General features: G+C 39.3%; 1 protein-coding gene across 2 annotated transcripts in view; it reads left to right on the top strand.

Annotated features, from left to right (window-relative positions):
- The window catches only part of CADM1 (cell adhesion molecule 1), a 386,692-nt gene that overhangs the window by 307,854 nt on the left and 58,113 nt on the right, over positions 1–20,725 (top strand). For both annotated transcript variants that reach the window (XM_012558183.1, XM_004385690.3), the window contains exons 2-5: positions 5,975–6,121; positions 8,170–8,322; positions 16,097–16,234; positions 18,692–18,850. In XM_012558183.1, the coding sequence (XP_012413637.1) occupies positions 5,975–6,121; positions 8,170–8,322; positions 16,097–16,234; positions 18,692–18,850 (597 nt within the window). The remainder of the gene's footprint in view (positions 1–5,974; positions 6,122–8,169; positions 8,323–16,096; positions 16,235–18,691; positions 18,851–20,725) is intronic.

Here is a 20,725-nt window from a genome sequence, read left to right on the forward strand (position 1 = left end):
TTCGTTACTTCTCTACTTCCCTGTGTGTGAGAATGCCATTTCTCATTTCAGGTTCTTGCTTTAAGATTGACCCCATCACACCTGCCTCTGGTGACCATATTGTTGATTGGGTAGATTCGAGAACATTTTGCATAATGCCGTTTAAATGGAGTTCATAACAAAATGAGGCTTTAGGAAAGAATACATGAGCTGAGCCAATGGAAAATTGAATTAATACAGAATTCATGAGCGAATTGGACCCGTACCCCCACCCCAGCCCCAACCAACTTGGCTATAACGGCCATTACTAATCATCAAAATAAATTTTATCTTTTTTTAGAGAATATGCTTTCTCTTTCTTGTAGTGAATATCCTAGCAACTTCTAGTTTACTACAGAAGACTTGCTTGGGAGTGAATGGGGCCCTCAAATGCCAGATCTTTATTTTTAGAAATTATGGGGCAAATAGGGAAGTTATAGGGAATACAGCTCTTGGTATAAATGAAAATCCAGTTTGAGTCTATCTTCTACACCTCACCCATTTATACCAATTAGCAGTCAAAATTGTCTATACGTGTCAGACATTGCTCTACCCTTAAATTACCTTGCTGTTAACAGCCTTACTTAATGGCTACAGTATATTGTACCTATTTGATTTCATTTGCCCAGAACATGTGCTATTTCTACCTTGACAGTGTACCTGCTAATTGAGTTTTAAAAAAAATTGGAAAGGTTTTTAAAATGGATTATTTAAGAAAGATACCAAAGTTGCCTGTTTGTATCCTTCTAGTACACATCAAATTGTGTTTTGTAACAACCTAATTGTCATGATAACTATTTCAAGGGGAAATTTATCAAGTCACAGTACACCGTTCTGTTTGGGAGAAATATTTGAGGATGTGAGCAGAAATTATTTTTACATAAACGCTTCAGGCAGTTAAGAGTACTGACATACGTATCATATTTTCATCACTGTCATTCACTTCCTTTGCCTCAAATAAATAGGTCATTATTATTCCATTGCAGCCATCTTACGGCTCCTGGAAATATGGAGCTCTGTTTAATATCACTGCCGTCCAGCTGACCTGTATAATCTATTGGTGATTTTTACAGAGTGACATCCATGGGCCACTGCTATCAGCCAAGGCACTTTGATATCTTTCAGCAAAATATTTCATTATCACTTATAATTTTTCAGCATTAGTATTGTAACCATGTTAACACAGTTACGAGCTGTCATTTTCTGAGATGCTGGATTTTTAGGTTGCATTAACAATTTAAAAGAATAATATAGAAATGATGATGAGACCACCATGGATTTGCAAAACACATTGTGTGCTAGAGCACAGCAAGGGCAAAAATTTGCAGATGGCAAAAAAATTTTTACCTGAATAGTTTACTCAATGACAACACATTAAAGTGATCTAGTCTTATACTACTTAATTGTAAGTTATAATTAAGAGTGTTTAGAGTTTTGGGTGTCCCTGGGTGGTGCAAACAGTTAACACATTCAGCTGCTAACTGAAAAGTTGGAGGTTTGAGTCCACCTAGAGATGCCTTGGAAGAAAGACCTGGTGATCTACTTCTGAAAAAATCAGCCACTGAAATCCCTTTGAAGCACAGTTCTACTCTGACACACACGAGGTCGTCATCAGTCAGAATCAACTTGAAGGCAACTGTTTTCGTTTTCTGCTTTGACTTCTTAGGAAACAAACGAAGACAACTCTGATTCTGTTTTATCACCTTCATTGCCTAAAATTCAAATCATGATCAACTCCTCCCTGCTCTCATCCCCTATATAAATGTTTTATAGCCTTAATATGAACATAGCATGCTACTATCAGAATATACCTTAAGATTCTGAGTAAAGAGCTAAAATTAAAGTGCATAGTTATTTCCCCAGGAACTATTCTATTAAGCATGATTGAATTGCAGCTGGTTTCAAGCCCTCCGGTAGCTGTGAGAGAGTAGCCAGGATCCATATGGCCTTGGTTTATGTTGAAGGGATTAATGTCTGTCACTGGGAGTAGCCTTTCCCCCTGTATCTTTTGTAAATTGATGGCTCTTATTTGTGTTGCTGATAAACTTCCTTTGGACAGAAGAAATCCCTCTCACAACCCAGTAGGGTCCTGTTTGGTATTCTAGTCTCCTCAAGGCCAGTCCCATGACTTAAGAGAGTTATAGCATCTGAATCCTGCAGTTTAATTTTTCCTTAATTTTCTTACTAGATAGGGTTACCCTGAGGAAATAAGAGTATTGTCCTTACTGTATATACTTTTGCCAGGGCCAGCACAACCACCTTGAAAAACTTGCTTGATTGGCAGGAACTCCCTTCTCCTTTTTCTTTTCTCAAATCTGGGAATAAACTGCTCCCTCGGGCTGGTTTCTGAATTCCGTGTTCATCACAGTAATCCACTAAGGACAAAATAAGCATCCCTTCTTTTTTCTTCTTTTTTTTTTTTTTTCTGATCACTTTTCCTCTTTGTTGTTACTGTGTAACACAGTTCAGCCCACTGAGCTTCCTCTGTTGGATCAAGCTGGGGAAAATTTACCGTTTCACTCACTACAAGCCCTGTGGGCCTGCTTTCTCACACCTGGGTTAATTCCCTGGCTCAGCTATCTCAAGGTCGGGTTTTATTTTGGTTTTCTCCTCTAGCACCAAGAATTTTTGTTTATCTCTTGCTCTAGTAATTTTTCTCTTATCCCTCTAGTTGCTTCTCTTCTAATCCTCTGCCCCAGGCTGGTCTATTTCTAGGTGGATTTGGCTTAAAGCCATTTTAGACACCCTTTTTCACACTTCCCTGCTGTGTACTGCCAAAAAAAGGATCCTTCAGCAGAAATATGATAGTAGGTGGAAATCCTGCATTTGTTCTAATTGCATCTCTGTTTATACTGTCTCACTTTTGTTAGAGTAGTGTTTATCTTTGACCTTTGTGTCTTAATGTGACAGACTTTCTTTAAGGAGAGTGAATAAGCCACTGTGAATTGTTAAATGACAACCACATTGAGATTTCCTGGAGAGCAGGGAACGCTTTGATTCTTGTTTCCACACTAGTTCCGGCGCATAATCTTGTGTCGTTGGTTGTTGTGGAGTCGATTCTGAACTCATGTTGACTCATGTGTTACAGAGTAGAACTGCTCCATAGGGTTTTCTTGGCTGTAATCTTAACGGAAGCAGATCACCAGGCCTTCCTTCTGAGGTGCTGCTGGATGGGTTCAAACAAGTCAAGCTCAAACTGTTTGTGCCACTCAGGGACCTCTCCAACATATACTAACTGCTTAATAAATGTTTGGATTTGACATCTAGTGAAATGATGATGATGATGATGATGGTAACCTAAACCAAACCAAACTCCTTTCCGTCAAGTTGATTCCAACTCATCGCAACCCTATAGGACAGAGTAGAACTGCCCCATAGGGTTTCCAAGGAGCGGCTGGTGGATTTGAGCTGCTGTTCATTTGGTTAGCAGCTATGTTTTTAACCACTCTGCTACCAGGGCTCCAATGATGATGTACCTACCATTTATTTAGTTTTATTAGAAGCCAGACACAGTGCTAAATGTTTTATATTTATTATCTTTTAATCCCCACCCCACTCCACCCCACCCTCCCCCCAAGAGCTCCGTGAGATAGCTTTTAATTACTATTCCCATTTTGCAGGTGGGAAACTGGCTCTGGGAGATAAAGTTACCTGAGATCACACAGCTGAAAAGTGATCTTTCTCTTTCTCTTCCTGACTGACCATCATACCTATTGCCTGTACCACACTTTTTGTTCTTTAAATGGGAATTAGTATCAGTATTCGCCCAGATTGCAAGCTTCTTAAAGACTAGGCAGTGTCATGTACTTGTAGATTCCCTACTAGGCCAGGTGCATTATTGGGCACTGGGCAGTTGCTTCATCTTTTGCTTTTGAATTGAGCTATCCTCTCCTCCTACCTGCGCAGTGGATCATTTAGGGCATTTACGAGGGCCCTGGCTGCTGTCACAAATCTTAGAAGCAACAAACTGGAGCAGATCTGGAGATAAGCCCTGTATCAGTGGATCAGAAAGCCTTGACTTTTTGACATGTTCTAAAAGAGATTCCGTAAATGGCTAGAGGGGGTGGTCCACTTGGTTCAGGGCTGCCAGCGACTTCGGGTGAGTCACTAAGATGCAAGTTGCTGAGAACAGAGTAACAAACTCGGAGCTGCAAGCCTTCCCAGGATTTTATTAAAATTCCAAGCAGTCCCTGAGGGACTGAATTGCTGGGTGGAGGGTTGTTGGGACCATGGTCTCGGGGAACATCTAGCTCAACTGGCATAACACAGTTTATAAAGACAATGTTCTACATTCTACCTTGGTAAGTAGTGTCTGGGGTCTTAAAAGCCTGTGAGCGGCCGTCTAAGATACTCCACTGTTCTCATCCCTCCGGGAGCAAGGGAGAATGAAGAGAACAGGATACAAGGAAAAGGTTAGTCCGAAGGACTAATGGACCACAGCTACCAAAGTCTCCACCGGACTGAGTCCAGTACAGCTAGATGGTGCCCTGCTACCACCACTGACTGCTCTGACCGGGATCACAACAGAGGGTTCTGGACAGAGCTGGAGAAGGATGTAGAATAAAATTCTAACTCACAAAAAAAAGACCAGATTTACTGGCCTAAAGGAGACTGGAGAAACCCTGAGAGTATGGACCCCAGACACCCTTTTAGCTAAGTGGTGAGGTCATCTCCGAGGTTCACTGTTCAGCCTGGGAGTGGACAACCCCATAAAACCAAATGGGATTAATGAGGCACAGCAGTCCAGGGACAAGGGCCAGAAGGCAGACGGGGACAGGATAGCTGGTGATAGGGAACCCAAGGCTGAGTAAGGATAGTGTTGATGTGTTGTGAGGTTGTTAACCATTGTCACAGGGCAACGTGTAGTAACTGTTAAATGAGAAACTACTTTGTTCTGTAAGCTTTCATCTAAAGTGAGAATAGCAGCACAATTGGAAGAGCATAGTCGATGTCAGTGAGCTGTGGATGTAGAAATTTTTGAAATGGTGTATCTTTGGCTATGTATATTTTCACCAAAAAAAAAAAAAAGGTCGAGAACAGAGAGGGTTGACATGTTGTGGGGTTGTTAACCAATGTCCTAAAACAATATGTGTACTACTGTTTCATGAGAAACTATTTGTTCTGTAAGCCTTCACCAAAAGTGCAATAAAATATATATATATGTATATATATATATAAAATTCCAGGCAGTCATAGTCAGTTACGTCCCCACAACTACACAATAAAACACTGAACGGCCTATACATTGGGAGTGTAGGCATCCGCTGACAAGACGAGATTATTTGGTGAGCCCTCTTACCTACTTCTTTTAAGTGGGCCCTTGAGTTCTCTGTGAGGTGACCAATAGCTTAGCTCAAGGGCATGTGAGCTGAGGTTGACTGTATGTGTCTTCCTTACTCCATTTGTGCGAACTTCAGCTCCTCACAAAAGCCAGTACTCTGGGCTTCCCACCCTCCCCGGTACACCTACTCAAGGAGCCCTGGTGGCACAAATGGTTAAGCGCTCGGCTGCTAACCAAAAGGTCAGCGATTCAAACCCACCAGCCACTCCTTGGGAGAAAAGACCTGGTGATCTGCTCCCTTAAATATTGCAGCCTAGGGAACCCTATTAGGCAGTTTTACTCTGTCCCATGGGGTCACTATGAGTCAGAATGGACTCAACAGCACACGGAAACACCTGCTCGACTACTGCTGAATACTGGAGTCAGGGACGTTAGCATTATGACTTTTGAGAGCATGTCATAGTCAAGCTTCAATATGTTTTACTTCTAGATCTTTCTCAGATTAACTGACTCATTTTGTGGACTATGGAGAAAAGGTATTAGAGCCATATAAATGTCGCTGCCTGTGTTCATTTCTAATATACTTATTTCTCCTTTTTGATTAGTCCTATCCCACTGACCAAAATTTAATGTATACAAAACATTTTCTCTGACCTTTTTCCCTCTCCTTTTAAGGTGATGGACAGAATTTGTTTACAAAAGACGTGACAGTGATCGAGGGAGAGGTTGCAACCATCAGCTGCCAAGTGAATAAGAGTGACGACTCTGTGATTCAGCTACTGAATCCCAACAGGCAGACCATTTATTTCAGGGACTTCAGGCGTAAGTTTCCATCCTATGGGATTAGATGGCAAACTTTTTTCCCTACATGTTGTCTTGATAAAGAGATTGCTAAGGCCTCCCTTTTTAATTTAATGTTAGATGCTTAAAGTTTAGTCAGTTCTTCAGAGGGAAGAAGAGACATGCAATCATAATCTTTCCACTTAATAGAAACCTTGAATGGTCCCTTTTAAAAGTAAGACAGTCTTACTTTGCAATAGGAATTGATTGTAGTAATTCAAGGTGAATTGCAATTGAGTTCCAAACGCTTAGCTGACACAAACAACTCAAATTGGGTAAGGCGAGGAAAATACAGCATTCTGAAAGGAAATCTGTTTGGTTTGAAGACTGAAATTTCCAAGGCAATCTGTGCCTATAGAGACAATGCCAAATCTCCTATCACCCCAGCCTCTGGTATATGGAGGTGTCAGTATGGTTTCCTGCTAAAATCTTTCCACATATAATATCACAAAAGCCACTAATCAAAACTAAATTGTATATAATAGAAATGATTCAAATGGCTTGGCAAGAGCAAGAAGCAAGTCTTTTGAAAAATTGTTATTCGAGAGCATCAGTACCTAATTGAAGTAGTTGTGAAGCGTGCCCCTTCCTGTCTGCTTGTCACCTTTCTTCTCCAACACCTCAGAATGTTCATGACCTGTGGAAAGAGCTGATAAATCTAAGGAACATAAACGATGAGGGAGGATATAGAAGAAAAGGTGGCTTTTTCTTAAAATGAATTTGTATCCTTGTATACTAAGCTAGTTTTTGCCAAGATCAATATAAGGACTTTAAAAGTGAACATTTAAAATAAATAAAAGCCCACATACCTTGCTTTTGTGGTAATTCTGATTTCCTGCTTTATGCCTAATCAGTTTCCTACTGTGAAGATGAATGTAGTTAGAAAACTGTAGAGCAGGTTTAAGACCCCTGTAGATAGATCTAGATCGAAGGAGCCCCAGTGGTGCAGTGGTTAAAACAATTGACTGCTAACCAAAAGGTCCGTGGTTCTGAACCACCAGCCGCTCCGGGGGAGAAAGTGTAGAGTGTGCTTCCATAGAGATTTACAGCCTCGGAAACCCTGTTGGGTTGCTATGAGTTGGAATCAACTTGACGCAGTGGGTTTGGGTAGGCCCTAGATCATGTATGTTTGGTAACTCCACCTCAAAATGAATCATATCAAATATATTAAGATGCATCCAAGTTAAATAAAATGATTTTGTTATTAAGGTTTTTAAATGATTTTTATTTTGTTTTTGAAACTATTATTAATTTTTTTCTTTCATAATTTGAAGCCACTGTTTCTTGTGTTTTTTTTTTTTTTTTTTTTTTTAAGACCTCAGATTTTTATAGGCACTTAAAAAGTCTGTAGGCCCTGGTCCCTGAACTCCCAGTGCCCAAGAGCTAAGAGGGGTCTGGCGCCTGCATCAAGGGGTTTACAACCTGTCCTTCCCTTTTCTGGTTTCATTTTGCGTATCTCTGGTAGAAAACCTGAAACAATGTATGACTAAATGCTGAAAATTAACAGTGATTATCACTGAATTTGTACAAGGGAGGGTGTGTGTGTGCATGCATGCATACACTTGCATCCCTGTGTATGAGTTTTTTCTACCCAACGGTAATTTGTCTATGGGAGTTCCTGGGCAGTGCAAAAGGTTAATGCACTCAGCTGCTAACCCAAAGGTTGGAGGTTCGAGTCTACCCAGAGGTACCTCAGAAGAAAGGCCTGGCTATCTACTTCCAAAAAATCAGCCATTGAAAACCCTATGGGGCACAGTTCTACTCTGACACACATGGGGTCACAGGAGTCGAAATCAACTCTACGGCTGTTGGTCCTGGTACTGATAATTTGTCTACAATGCAGTTATTGCAGAAGCTCAAAATAGTAATTCAAGAAGTACAAAGAAGCAGCCAACAGGCGCAGAAAGACTTCAATTTTTCCTACTCTGTAGCTTCCTTGCTAGTCATCTGACTTTTTCTCACCTGGGAAAGGAAAATACACTGTCCACCATCTTTTTCACAATCATTAACTCTTGTGTTTTGTTTCACAGCTTTGAAGGACAGCAGGTTTCAGTTGCTGAATTTTTCTAGCAGTGAACTCAAAGTGTCGTTGACAAATGTCTCCATTTCTGATGAAGGAAGATACTTTTGCCAGCTCTACACGGATCCCCCGCAGGAGAGTTACACCACAATCACAGTGCTGGGTAAGAAGTGCACTCGGGACTTATACTGGGAAACTGAGTGGGGATGGCCCATGCTACCAGTTGACTTCCTGTAGCAAGGAAAAGGTTAATGATAAATTTTACTATTCAAACTTGTTTTAGGAAGAATTCCCGCCCATCTTGCTGAATTTTAAAAATAGCCTATTTTACCAAATGCTCTAACGAATGGCAATCAGCAGTCTTTATAGATTCCACCTGCTCTTGGGTTTCAAACTTCAAGCTTCAGAAGCAAAGATCAAGAGAATTTAGAGCCCTCAAATGAATCACTCACCACATGAAATGTCGTTGCTTCTAACTACCAGAAATTTTTTTTTTCCCTTCTGTGCAGGAGAGGGGTGATGGGCTGCCACATCTGCACCCTGTGGCAGAGTTCGGTTCTGAAATTCGCTTGGTGACTTTTTCTTCTGAGTTACATCCTCGTTTTAATATTGTTGGTCTCCTCTTCTTTGGCTTTACTTACTGCCATGTTTATTGCTCATACATACTGTAGATGTTGCTGTAAAAATTCTGCACCATGAACACATACTCTGCCACAAATTGCAACCAGTAGACATAAAAGTTAAGAGCTTCTCGGAAGAGAAGGCTGATAATAAGCAAAGGACTCTGTTGACAGGCTGCTGGGTCCACCTCCAGTGAGTTGAGTATCTTCATTTGTGATCACCAGGTTGTGATTTTCAGCAAAATCCTGGTAGCCAGGTTTCTATGCTTATGTTTTGATATAGTCAGCAGATATTCCTGTGTTGAAGGTGGTCTGAATTAGTCACCTTTTAGACAAACATAGACTCCAGTGCGTAACACTAGCTGACTGGGATTTTTGAAGCTGAGTTCTCAAGGACATCTACTATAGTGTGAAGCAAGATCTCTGATTTACACCTTCAGGAGGATGATGAATCAAAGTCTATTTGAGGCGGCAGACTGCAGCTTTTCGGTGTAATGATACGAAGATTAAAGAGGAAAGATAAATATGAAGGACATTTTTACTTGGTGTGTATGAACATATATGTATTTATGGATGTACATATTGAGCTGCCGGCTCATTACTTTATTTAAACACAGCTGTAAAAGGGAAAATATTTTTTTATTCATTAAACTAAAACATGTCCCTAAAGCATACATATATGCTCTTGATCCGAGGAATACTGGTTTGGGAAAGTCACGTTTAAAGTCTTTCCATACCATTGTTAATGTGGCCTGCATCATAACGCTAGAGAGCTTTCAGGTGTACATGTTTGTCTCTAATTGCAATTTTAATCCACATTAGACCAGCAGAGATAGTGAACATGGAAGGCTTCACTGGGATGACCATCTTGGTGTTTTGCAGATGTACCAAATTCACGAGCATGCATTTGAACTTTTCTATCCATCTGCTCATGTACAGGTATTTGAAAACACTCTTGGCTTATTGTAGTAAGTCATTGGCTACATAGACTTCACATTGACCATCCACTGAGTTCTACAAACCAAACAACCCACCATCATTAATGGCATTGCCGTGAGAGTGACAGCAATAAAAATGGAATATATTGACAGTACTTTGAATTTTCAGAATATTTTATGACATAGACCTTTAAGTATTGATATCTTTTTTCCACAGGAAAAAAATAATAACAGAGGCAAGTCACCCTGCCCAGGTTGCAGAGCGCTCAGTGATGAAAATCAAGAATCTGAATTCAAAACAGACCTTACTAGTCCATCGCACAACCTTTGCATTTTCTAGACTGGGTTGTTTTCAGTTAAATCCTAAACGCTGCCATTTCAAGTTTTCTTTTTTCCCTGAAGGTGCACATCTTTTTTTTTCAGGAGTCTATCTGGCCAGTGGCAAGCAGTTACTGCATGTCAGTTTCTGGAGTCTGATACATTTATTGTCAGAACCATTAGACTGGACCAGCTTGACTATGAATATGCCCTGTGCATGGAGCAGGCATGCCAGCACTAGACTTCTGAGAGGCATTATGCCCATAATCCTTTTGGAGGTCTGATTATTCTAGAAATAATAGGCTCCTTGCCTGTAATTTATAGAAGCATTAACTTAAATATACTTGAAAGTAATACTAGTACATGTTCTTTTCGCAGTATTTATGCATTCACTTAATAGTCTTTCCATTGAATTTACTCTAGGATTCCTTGACAGGGTAAAATTGTTGTCATCAGTGTTTGAGTCTTTCATACTCCAAAATCTGACAATTTCCACTGATACTCTTATATTCAAACCGTTCTCCTAAGGCTTCGAGATTTCAGGTACTATAATGAATGAAGAATGATGTATTAACATCTTCGTTGCTATCTATGGTTCTCAGAAAAGGACTCCATGTGTACTTACACGGCTGTCAACATTCTTGATAGGTTAAAGATGCTCATTTTGAGTGCATGTGTCTATTAGGTTTTTTGGTTTTTTGTTTTTGATGCATTCAACAAAAATTTCAGCATAATTGTAAGACCTAGCAATGGTATTTGTTAATGTTATCTGTGTTATTGTGTAGTTACTACTATGTTTATTATCTTATCCATGTAAAAATTGAAAACTCACCTGCAATATTTTGTATGCATTTGAGTGCCTTTTCGGATATTCATTCATGCCTTCCACTTATGACAAGTTTGTTTCTTTCTCCAGAACATAATATAGGACTCTCCCTATACTACTGTTCATGAGATGACAGGAAGGAAAGTAAGAACCACTATATTAAGATTAATATAGTCACTGATAATAGTAGCTAATATTATTACAGTTCTGTCCCTCTAAGATTAGTGTTCACTCTTAAGATTCCAGGAACAGGAGAACCTAATTATTTTAAAGGGCCTTAGAGTGAGATTTCACATACTGATCAGCTTTAAGTCTCCTCTTTTTTTGTAATTAATCTGGCTCATCTTGCTGATTTTTTTTTTAAATGTTGTGGCGTAATGTTTATAATTAGCACTCTCATAGAGTTGAGGTTAGCTTAGAAGAACCTTGATATTTCTTTGCTATTTTCTCTGTGATTTTCATTCAGGTTTTCATCCATATGCACTTCCTTAGCTATATCTTGGGTTATTTTCATTAATGGCTGCAGGCAGTTTTTACAAAATGTGTCTGTTCAATGGACCATGTATAAGTGTATTCGCTGGTTAGCAACAATTTTAATTCATTTTTATTATAAATGGATTTTTATACTTTACTAACCTCTTTTGTATTAGAGTAGACATTATGAAGTTGAAAGGAAATCAGGGTAGAATTAATAGTCCAAAATATTTTCTCGTCCAGTTCCCCTTTTTTCAGAAAGACAGACTTAAATCACCTCAGTTATATTTTCCAAATCCTTTTTGCTCTAAAAAGAAACTTTGAGACTTCACTTTTATAACTTATACCAATAAACCATTATGACTCTGATTTTATTTTACATTTGTAAATCAAACAACTCCCACTATACTTGCCCATTTCTTCCAATCTTAGCAAGGATCAGAATTACTGGATATCACCAGAGAAAACTATCTGTGGACTTGAAAAAAAGTTATGCAACTATCTCTTAAGATGCTTGTCTTAACAATATATAAATCCTTTATTTTTTCTACACTAGGCATGCTTTCTAACACTTTTGAAGTTTTCTACAAGTATGCCTTAGCCATAAAATTAAAGATTAAGTCAGTTCTTCAGGAGAATAATCCTAGGAACTAGCATTGATACAGGAATCACTTCACTCTGAAGGGTTGCCAAACTTTAGAGTATATTTATTGCCAAACCCAAAACCAAACCCATGCTGCTGAGTTGATTCCGACTCGCAGCAACCCTGTAGGACAGAGTGGAACTGCCCCGTGAGGCTTCCAAGGAATGGCTGGTGGATTCAAACTACCGACATTTTGCTTAGCGCCACCAGTGCTTCATATCTGTTGCAGTAAAGGGCAATTAACATGGATTACACCAAGCAGTAGGTAATCCAATAAAGACCTATTTGCTGCTAGTCAAGCTCTCAGCCCCTAAACACAATCTGAAGGAGACATTGGTGAATTTTCCTCTGTCTTTATTTATACCTGCCCCTTTTCATTCCCATACTCTGAACCAGCCAACATCATCGATAATGTAGAAAGAACACACAATCACCTTTATGACCAAAGGGAGAGAATAAATATTCCCTCCACCAAGAACTATCGCTGAAGATAAAGAGCTAGTGGGGCATAGGAGAAGCCTGTGATGAGAACAGCTAAGGTGTCTTCAGGCCCAGCGTGAAAAGGGATAGACTGAAAGAAAGATACCCAGGAACACAGATAAAACAAATACCTGACAGTCTAAATTTGAGGCTAAATTTCATTGAGACATGGCAGGGGTACATACCAGAATATTTTAACTCCTGGTCTGTTCCTATTAAGAAGATTACCAGAGTAACCATCAAGGCATTCTCCCAAAGTAATACAGATAAACCGCGATCTGCTGCATTCTGCATGCCCTGTTCTGTAATGCCTTTCAGGAAAGAGAGCTTTGTATATTCCACTAGCTTTAGGTATTTCCTCTCTGTCATATCTTAAGAGAGCCACCTCTTCCTTAACATCATATCCCATCAATTACATTACTCAATTATATTTCTCAAAGATTATTTTTATCATTCTATTTTTATTTTTAAGGAGCCCTGGTGGCACAGTGGTTAAGCGCTTGGTTGCTGACTGAAAGGTCAGTAGTTGGAACCCAGCAGCTGATCCTCGGGGGGAAAACAACCTGGCAATCTGCTCCCATAAAGAATACAGCTTAGGAAACCCTACGAGGCAGTTGTGCTCTGTCATATAGGGTTCCTATGAGTTGGAATCAACTTGACAGCACATAAGAACAATTTTTATTTTTGCCTGAACCTTGAAAAAAATTATTACTAACTTTCATTCCTAAATTCATTGGGAGGAGATTCCTGGGTCGTTTACTCCTTTGTTGTTTCTCTTTTTATCTCCTCTTACTCTGTTTCTCGTAGTTTACCAAGGTCTTATTTTCTTTGGGCTTGGACAGTCTTTTCCTCTGACACTTGATCTAACAGTAGCATTTTCTTCACTATTCCTATTATACTGCATTTGGAATACGGTAGTATTTGTTCGTCTGTATTTTCCCTATCAACTATCTAGGTGTGTGTGATGAAAATCTATAACATACCTGATTGTCATCTTGCAGGGATTAACTACTTTCAGGAAATAGCTAGCTGAAGTCATCCCATTTACTTTGTCGCTGTCTTTCTGTGTCCCTTAAGATCCTGGCAGATGTGTAGCTCCAAATTAGATGTTAAATTATCTCTTGTTTTGCTTATTTTTTTCTTAAAATGGAAGCTAGGGTAGTTCTTTGCCACGTTTAACGACTCATTTGGGCCATATCACATCAGCAACACATCCAGTTGAGCAAATGTGTTGTTTTCCTTTTTCACAGGGAACAAAGAAGAGGCTCACTTTTGCTCTAATAGTTACATCCTTCCCACCACACACACTATCTTGCTGAGAAACATCTACAACAAATCATTTTACCTTTACTTTTCTATCTGTCTCTATAGAAATTTTCATCTGCTCCAATTCAGTGTAAAAGTCTCCCTGTGGGCAGAATTTTCACACTAGACTAGAACAGTTAGAAATCCCAAATACATGGTTTAATCCCATAATTTATTGAAGCTGTATCAGAGATTTATTATTCAACTTGCATAAGGATGGCATGTTTATACATATTTAATTTCTTGTTTCTCTTCTGAATTGAGAAACTTATTAATCATAAGTCTCAGTACTGTCTTTGCTTATTCATGGTGGTCAGAGCACATATTCTTATATTCACTCTACTGAATTCAGTATTCTTAATGATTTTTATCTCAAGAGGTTCAGTCTTAAGGTAAGGTTGCACCTTATATCAAATTTCACTGTCAGCTCAGTTTCATAAAAGATGACATGCTTTCATCATCATCATCATCATGCTGTATACTCCAATTTGATATTAAACATTTCAGTCCCAGAATCTTTTATTTTGACCATTTTAGTACATATATTTGCAATATGTTGACAGAAGGGTAGTTTTAATTCTGATATATAAATCTACTTGAAAACATTTGTATTTTTCACTTTTGATTTCCAAAATTTGGAGCATTGGATTTCAGCATATGGAAAATCCTGCAAATTAATGGGCATTTCCTATATCACTGCATCTTCATATCCAAAGGACTTTATTACTACACTATCCATTGAAGATCAAGATTATATTCTGGATCTCCATAAATAATTTTAATTAAATAGAACTGGTTTTAGGGTACAATATTTCTGTGTATGTTTATGGTGAGTGATTCTTTTAAGGACCCCAAGTTCTTGATCTTTGCTGGTTGACTTTGGAATCTTTCATATGAAGATTGAAATCTAAGGGAAGGGTTGAATCCAAGGGCAAATATTGCTTTCAGAGGTTTCCAGGTAAGGAAAATAATCTCAATAGTGTGTGCTTCTCTTATATCAACTGTCTAGTCAATTTTATAATTGATTAATAGCTAATCTAATATATTGTTTTAACTTGGTCAACAATAACTTAGGAGTGCGAGACTGGTCATTTTATAAGATAACTTAAGGAGAGAAGTTCTAAATAAACGAGCTGATTTTTCATAATTAGCTTTATTTGATACTGACTTTGCAGTTCTTTTATTTTTATCTCCTGTAGCAGTTTGTTTTGTTTTGTTTTTCATTCCTGTCAAGAACGTCCATTGTTTGTCCCCTTTTCGATAGCAGTGGTGCTATTTACCATATTTTTACACAAATAACGCACGCCTTCTATGTTTGCCAACTGCACCTCTTACCACAAGGTATTTTCGTAAGTGTGCTATGCTAATTTTTTTTTTTTTTTTAATAGCAACATGTAGAAAACATTTACATAACAGTGCTTGCAAAAATACCTTGCAGGGGGAGGGGTGGAAGTGCTGTTGGCAAACAAACGTAGAAGGTGTGCATTATTTCTGTAAAAATACGGTTGCTGTTGTTAGGTACGGTCAAGTTGGTTCCAGCTCATAGCCACCCTATGTACAACAGAACAAAACACTGCCCGAACCTGCACCACGCTCACAATCATTGCTGTGTTTGAGCCCATTATTGGCAGCCACTGTGTCAATCCATCTCGTTGAGGGTCTTCTGCTATTCACTGACCCTATACTTTACCAAGCATGATGTCCTTCTCCAGGGACTGGTCCCACCTGATAACATGTCCAAAGTACATGAGAGGAAATCTCACCATCCTTGCTTCTAAGGACCATTTTGGTTGTACTTATTCCAAGATTGTTCATTCTTCTGGCAGTCCATGGTATATTCAATATTCTTTGCCAACACTGTAATTCACAGGCATTGATTCTTCTCTGGACTTCCTTATTCATTGTCCAGCTTTCACATGCAAATGAGGTGACTGAAAGTACCATAGCTTGGGTCAGGCACACCTTAGTCCTCAGGTGACATCTTTGCTTTCTAAAACTTTAAAGAGGTCTTTTGCAGAGATTTGCCCAACGCAGTATGTCATTTGATTTCTTGACTGCTGCTCCCATGGGCATTGATTGTGGATCCAAGTAAAATGAAATCCTTGACAACTTCAATCTTTTCTCCATTTAACATGATGTTATTTATTGGTCTAGTTGAGAGGGTTTTTGTTTTCTTTATGTTGACGTGTAATCCATACTAAAGGCCGTAGTCTTTGATCCTCATCAAATGGCAAACTGACAGATGTGTAGTGGAAAAATACGGTACTAATGAATAAAAGAATATGTCCAGAAATAGATTCTGTGTTTAAAAGCACATGTCTTTACATTTGTAGTCCCACCACGTAATCTGATGATCGATATCCAGAAAGACACTGCAGTGGAAGGCGAGGAGATTGAAGTCAACTGCACTGCCATGGCCAGCAAACCAGCCACAACTATCAGGTGGTTCAAAGGGAACACGGAGCTAGAAGGTAAGGTGCAAATTGCCCTATATTATAGTTGATCGGCAATTGATTTTAGCAGGAATATACCTTTGTGAAAATTAAAGACACTGCAAAACATGCCCCTGAAACGAAGACATCATTTAGATATAGTTTATAATCAGTTACTAAATACTTGTAAAACCAAAGCATAACAGCGTTCTACTGTTCTAACTTACGTCCTCATTCTGTGGTTTGAGGGGTCATGGTGGTATCTGTTGCTAGACTTTTACTCAGATATCCAGAAAGAGGAGCACTGGTGGTGCAGTGGTTAAGAGCTACTGCTGCTAACCAACAGGTTGGTGGTTTGAATCCACCAGCTGCTCCTTGGAAACCTTATGGGGCAGTTCTGCTCTGTCGTATAGGGTCTTGATGAGTTGGAATCAACTCAACGGCAACAGGTTTATTTGGTATCCAGAAAGAACTCAGCCTGTAAGCTAGAACACTTCAAGCCGAGAACTACTGCTGGAGGTGTCCTCTGAGCCCAGGTTCCCCATGTCTGTTCCCTCAATTCTAATTACTTTTACCCTGTATTATGTGGTAGCCCAGGACAAGTTACACATTTTTAAAATTTATGGGGAAACTGAACATCAATTGCACTGTCAGCTGTGTTGAGTACATGCTCTCCTACACGGGTGGTTGTGCTAAGGCATGAACATTCTTATCTAAATTATGAATTTGCTGGGGCCACCTTTCTTGTGAAACCTATAATTCACCCACTTCTTTTCACCAGCCTGATCTTTTGCAGAGTTTCTGATTTTGTGGGGGTAGCACAGGCTGCTCCAGTTGTCTCCCCCTCAGTACTAGGCCACCCCAGTTAGAGTGCTGGCTCCCCCAATACTTGCTGCCTTCCCTATGGCATTGGACAAAGAATACACACAGCCTGTGCCCTTTGGGCCCTTTTTTGACAGTTATCTTCAGTTCCTCATATGAGTTAACATTCAGATGCCTTTGTTTTCCCTCCCAAGGCCACCCTGCATGTAGTACCCTGGATCAAGGGCTACTCTGGTTATTTGACAGAAATGGTCAGAATAAAATAGGCTGTTTTTCTATAAGCATGGACTCGAAAGCCAGACTGCCTGGGTTTGAATCCTGCCGTCACTGTTTACTAGCTAGGTGCCCCAGTTTCCTTTAGGTGGGGAGAGATGATAGTATTACATACCTAATAGTGTTCTGGAAACCCTGGTGGCATAGTGGTTAAGAGCTACAACTGCTAACCAAAAGGTCGGCAGTTAGAATCCCGCAGGCGCTCCTTGGAAACCCTCTGGGGCAGTTCTTCTCTGTCCTCTAGGGTCACTATGAGTCGGGATCGACTCAACGGCAACGGGTTTGGTTTTTTTTTTTTTTTTTAATAGAGTTTTTATGAGGATGAAATGAATGAATATTGTAAAGCATTTAGATGAAACCTGGGCCAAGGTAAGCACTCTATATGTGCTTGTTATTTTAAATAAAGAGTGCCAGGAAGAAAAGAAGGCAGACTTTTACAAAGGTGATAGAAATCTATCACTAGAAACAAATAAATCTGTATGTAACAGTTAAAGTTTCAAAAAGCTTGCTCTGTTTTCATCTCCTATTTCCTAGGTATGGTTTTGGAAGGAAAGAGTTTCCCATTTTCCCTCTGCTTTTCTGTTTAAGTGAACTGAGCCATTAAACGTGCACTGATAAGTGCAAAACATTAAAAGAAAGTCAATGGTGCGCCATGTCCCAGGGAGTGCTGAGTTCAGGAAAGGGGCTGCCTTGGCCTATTCATTCCATCCGGAAGCCTCCGCCCTCCTTTTCTGGGTGTTCTTGGAAGTGTCTCCCATCTGGCCTGAAGCCGTATATGTTACTTTGCTCTAGCCCACTGCCACTGCGTCTTTGCGGTCTTCCAAAAGTCACAGAGTTGAAACATTTCAATTACAATTTCAATTATGTAAATCCATTTAGTTACTTTCCCTCTTAATTGTTGATGATGGGGGTGGGAAAAGGGGGTTGTTTATATCTTTACTACTGATTGAGTTACTTAGGGGATTTGGATGAGGTCCTGGCATTTTTAAACCACATGACAGCCTAGTAGAAGTTGCAAGTTCAGATGGTTGTAGGAGTGCAAAGCACTTTTCTTTTCCTCCTCCTGAATGCCTTGAGCAGTCAGATGTCAAAATGGTTCACATTTCAGCTGACCTTTTTTGTGGTAAGTCTTAAGATATAAGAATCATTTGTAATATATTTAAATAAAAACATATATTATTTGGGATTGAAATAGTTAAATGCTATCCTGCAAGATTAAAAAGTAGCAAATAAAAGGAAATTATCATTTTATCGGCCATCTCTCTACGCATTACTCTTATCCCAAATGTCTTCCAACATATTTGTAAAAATAGCAGCGTTGAGGGTTGAGGGCAGAATATAAAAACGCAGTGATGAAAATTCACTCAACTCTGGTTTCTTGGTATGTTTTCCATCTCCCAGGCAAATCGGAGGTGGAAGAGTGGTCAGACATGTACACTGTGACTAGTCAGCTGATGCTGAAGGTGCGCAAGGAAGATGATGGGGTCCCCGTGATCTGCCAGGTGGAGCACCCTGCAGTCACTGGAAACTTGCAGACCCAGCGGTATCTAGAAGTACAGTGTGAGTACCTGAGTATTCTTCTGAGGGCATAGAGCAACAGTTGCATAAAAACGCTTCAGAAACCATTTATTGGGTGCATACATTTTATATAGTATTGATGAAATTTATATCTTGTCTTGGTAGAAAAATAATGAAAGAATTGGGATTAAATAAAGATGTTTTCCTGAAATATTGTCATATTACAGATTGCCAATAAGGATTTTGAAAAGACTACGTTTAACCAAAATGTAAAACTTTAAAATGATTCCAGTCTGTTCTAGCACATGACTTAATTAATTTTTATGAATATAGACTGTCATCATTTCTATGCCAACATCAAAATCTAGGGTATTTCCACTCCTTTTCAAACCCATCGTAACCACTAAATTTTCTTATAGAAGGGATTTTATTCCCATTCTGCATCAACATTTTCTTTTAATCTGCATGTTTTCTTCAATTTTTAACTTAAATTATAGCAATGAGTTTAAAAGTCAAAATCTTTGGGATCGGTGCCACAATCTTGATAGCTTCATCAATAAAAGCTAGATTGTGGTGAATGAGATAATCTCCCCACTGTGTCCTATGAACTAAAGACATACTCCTCATCTTCTCTTTCTGGATTCTTCCTGCCTGGGAGACAGAAATCTGTTTTCTGCTCGAAATCATCCTTGGGCCAAAGTTGTAGCTAAATAGCCAGGTTCTCACTTCTTATCAAAAGTCTTCTGTAACTTGGCCTCTGAAAAATCCCAGGTGATATTTGAGTGTGCATAGTGAAAATAGTACAAGATTGGTTGGGAAGGTCATGACTGGGTATCTGATGAAGGAAAAGCATTGTCCTCCGTGAATCCTGATATCAGTGTCCGAGGACTACCCTAACAATTACCACAAACATGGTGGCTCACAACAACAGAAGTGTTTTCTCTGACAATTCTGGAGGCCTGAAATCCAAAATCAAGGTGTTGGCAGAGCTGTGCTCCCTCCAGAGGGCTAGGGGAAATTCCATTCCTTGCCTCTTCCAGCTTCTGATAGCACCAGGCATTCCTTGGCTTGTGCTGCTTAATTAACTCCAGTCTCTGCCTCCATCTTCAACTGGCCTTTTCCTCCTTCTCCCTGTGTATCTATTTTCTGTGTATCTAAGGACACTTGATATTGGGTTTAGGATAATCCAGGCTGAGCTCATCTCAAAATCCATAATTACGTCTGCAAAGACCCTTTTTCTAAATAAGTTCACATTCACAGGTTCCAGGGGTTAGGAGGTGGACATATTTTTTGCGGGCCACCACTGAACCCTCTATAGTCCTTATCATGTGTTCAAATTGCCTGAGCAAAACACGGGGCAGGAGAGTTATAAAAAGTTGCTTGTAAGAGACCATCCCATTCCAGCCTTTTCTCACTGTATGAGCGTGGCTCAATTTAACATTACATAATGCAGGTTTTTCTTCTTAAATCATTTCATCTATTTCATCACGTAGCTTCATTATGGGCATCATGCTTATAATTTTCGTATCACTAAAACTATTGTGGTGTAATGTCCCTATAATGGGAAAACAGAAATGATCAGATATTATCTAAATTAGCAGATAGGAGATTTTCTTGTGACTTTGTTAATATGTAATTCATTTAAGCAAACTTAATATCCATTAACTTTCCTTGTAGGGGCCCATTAGGTTTAATAATACATTAGTTCTTCTGTGCGACCTGAGTAGATGTCTTCCCAGTTCCCATCCCTAAATTCTTTTTAGTAGTTTCCCAGACTATCTTCTAAATGGAATATAGTCCCACCCACCTACAAAATTATACTCACTCCCAAATGCAAAATATTTCAAGTGCTGTACCTCCTACCCCTTGAAAAACTTGATAATGATCCTTACAAGCCTTGTCTTCCATATTCTGTAG

The sequence above is a fragment of the Trichechus manatus genome, unplaced genomic scaffold (assembly GCF_000243295.1).
Source record: "Trichechus manatus latirostris isolate Lorelei unplaced genomic scaffold, TriManLat1.0 scaffold00143, whole genome shotgun sequence".
NCBI classification, from domain to species: Eukaryota; Metazoa; Chordata; class Mammalia; order Sirenia; family Trichechidae; genus Trichechus; species Trichechus manatus.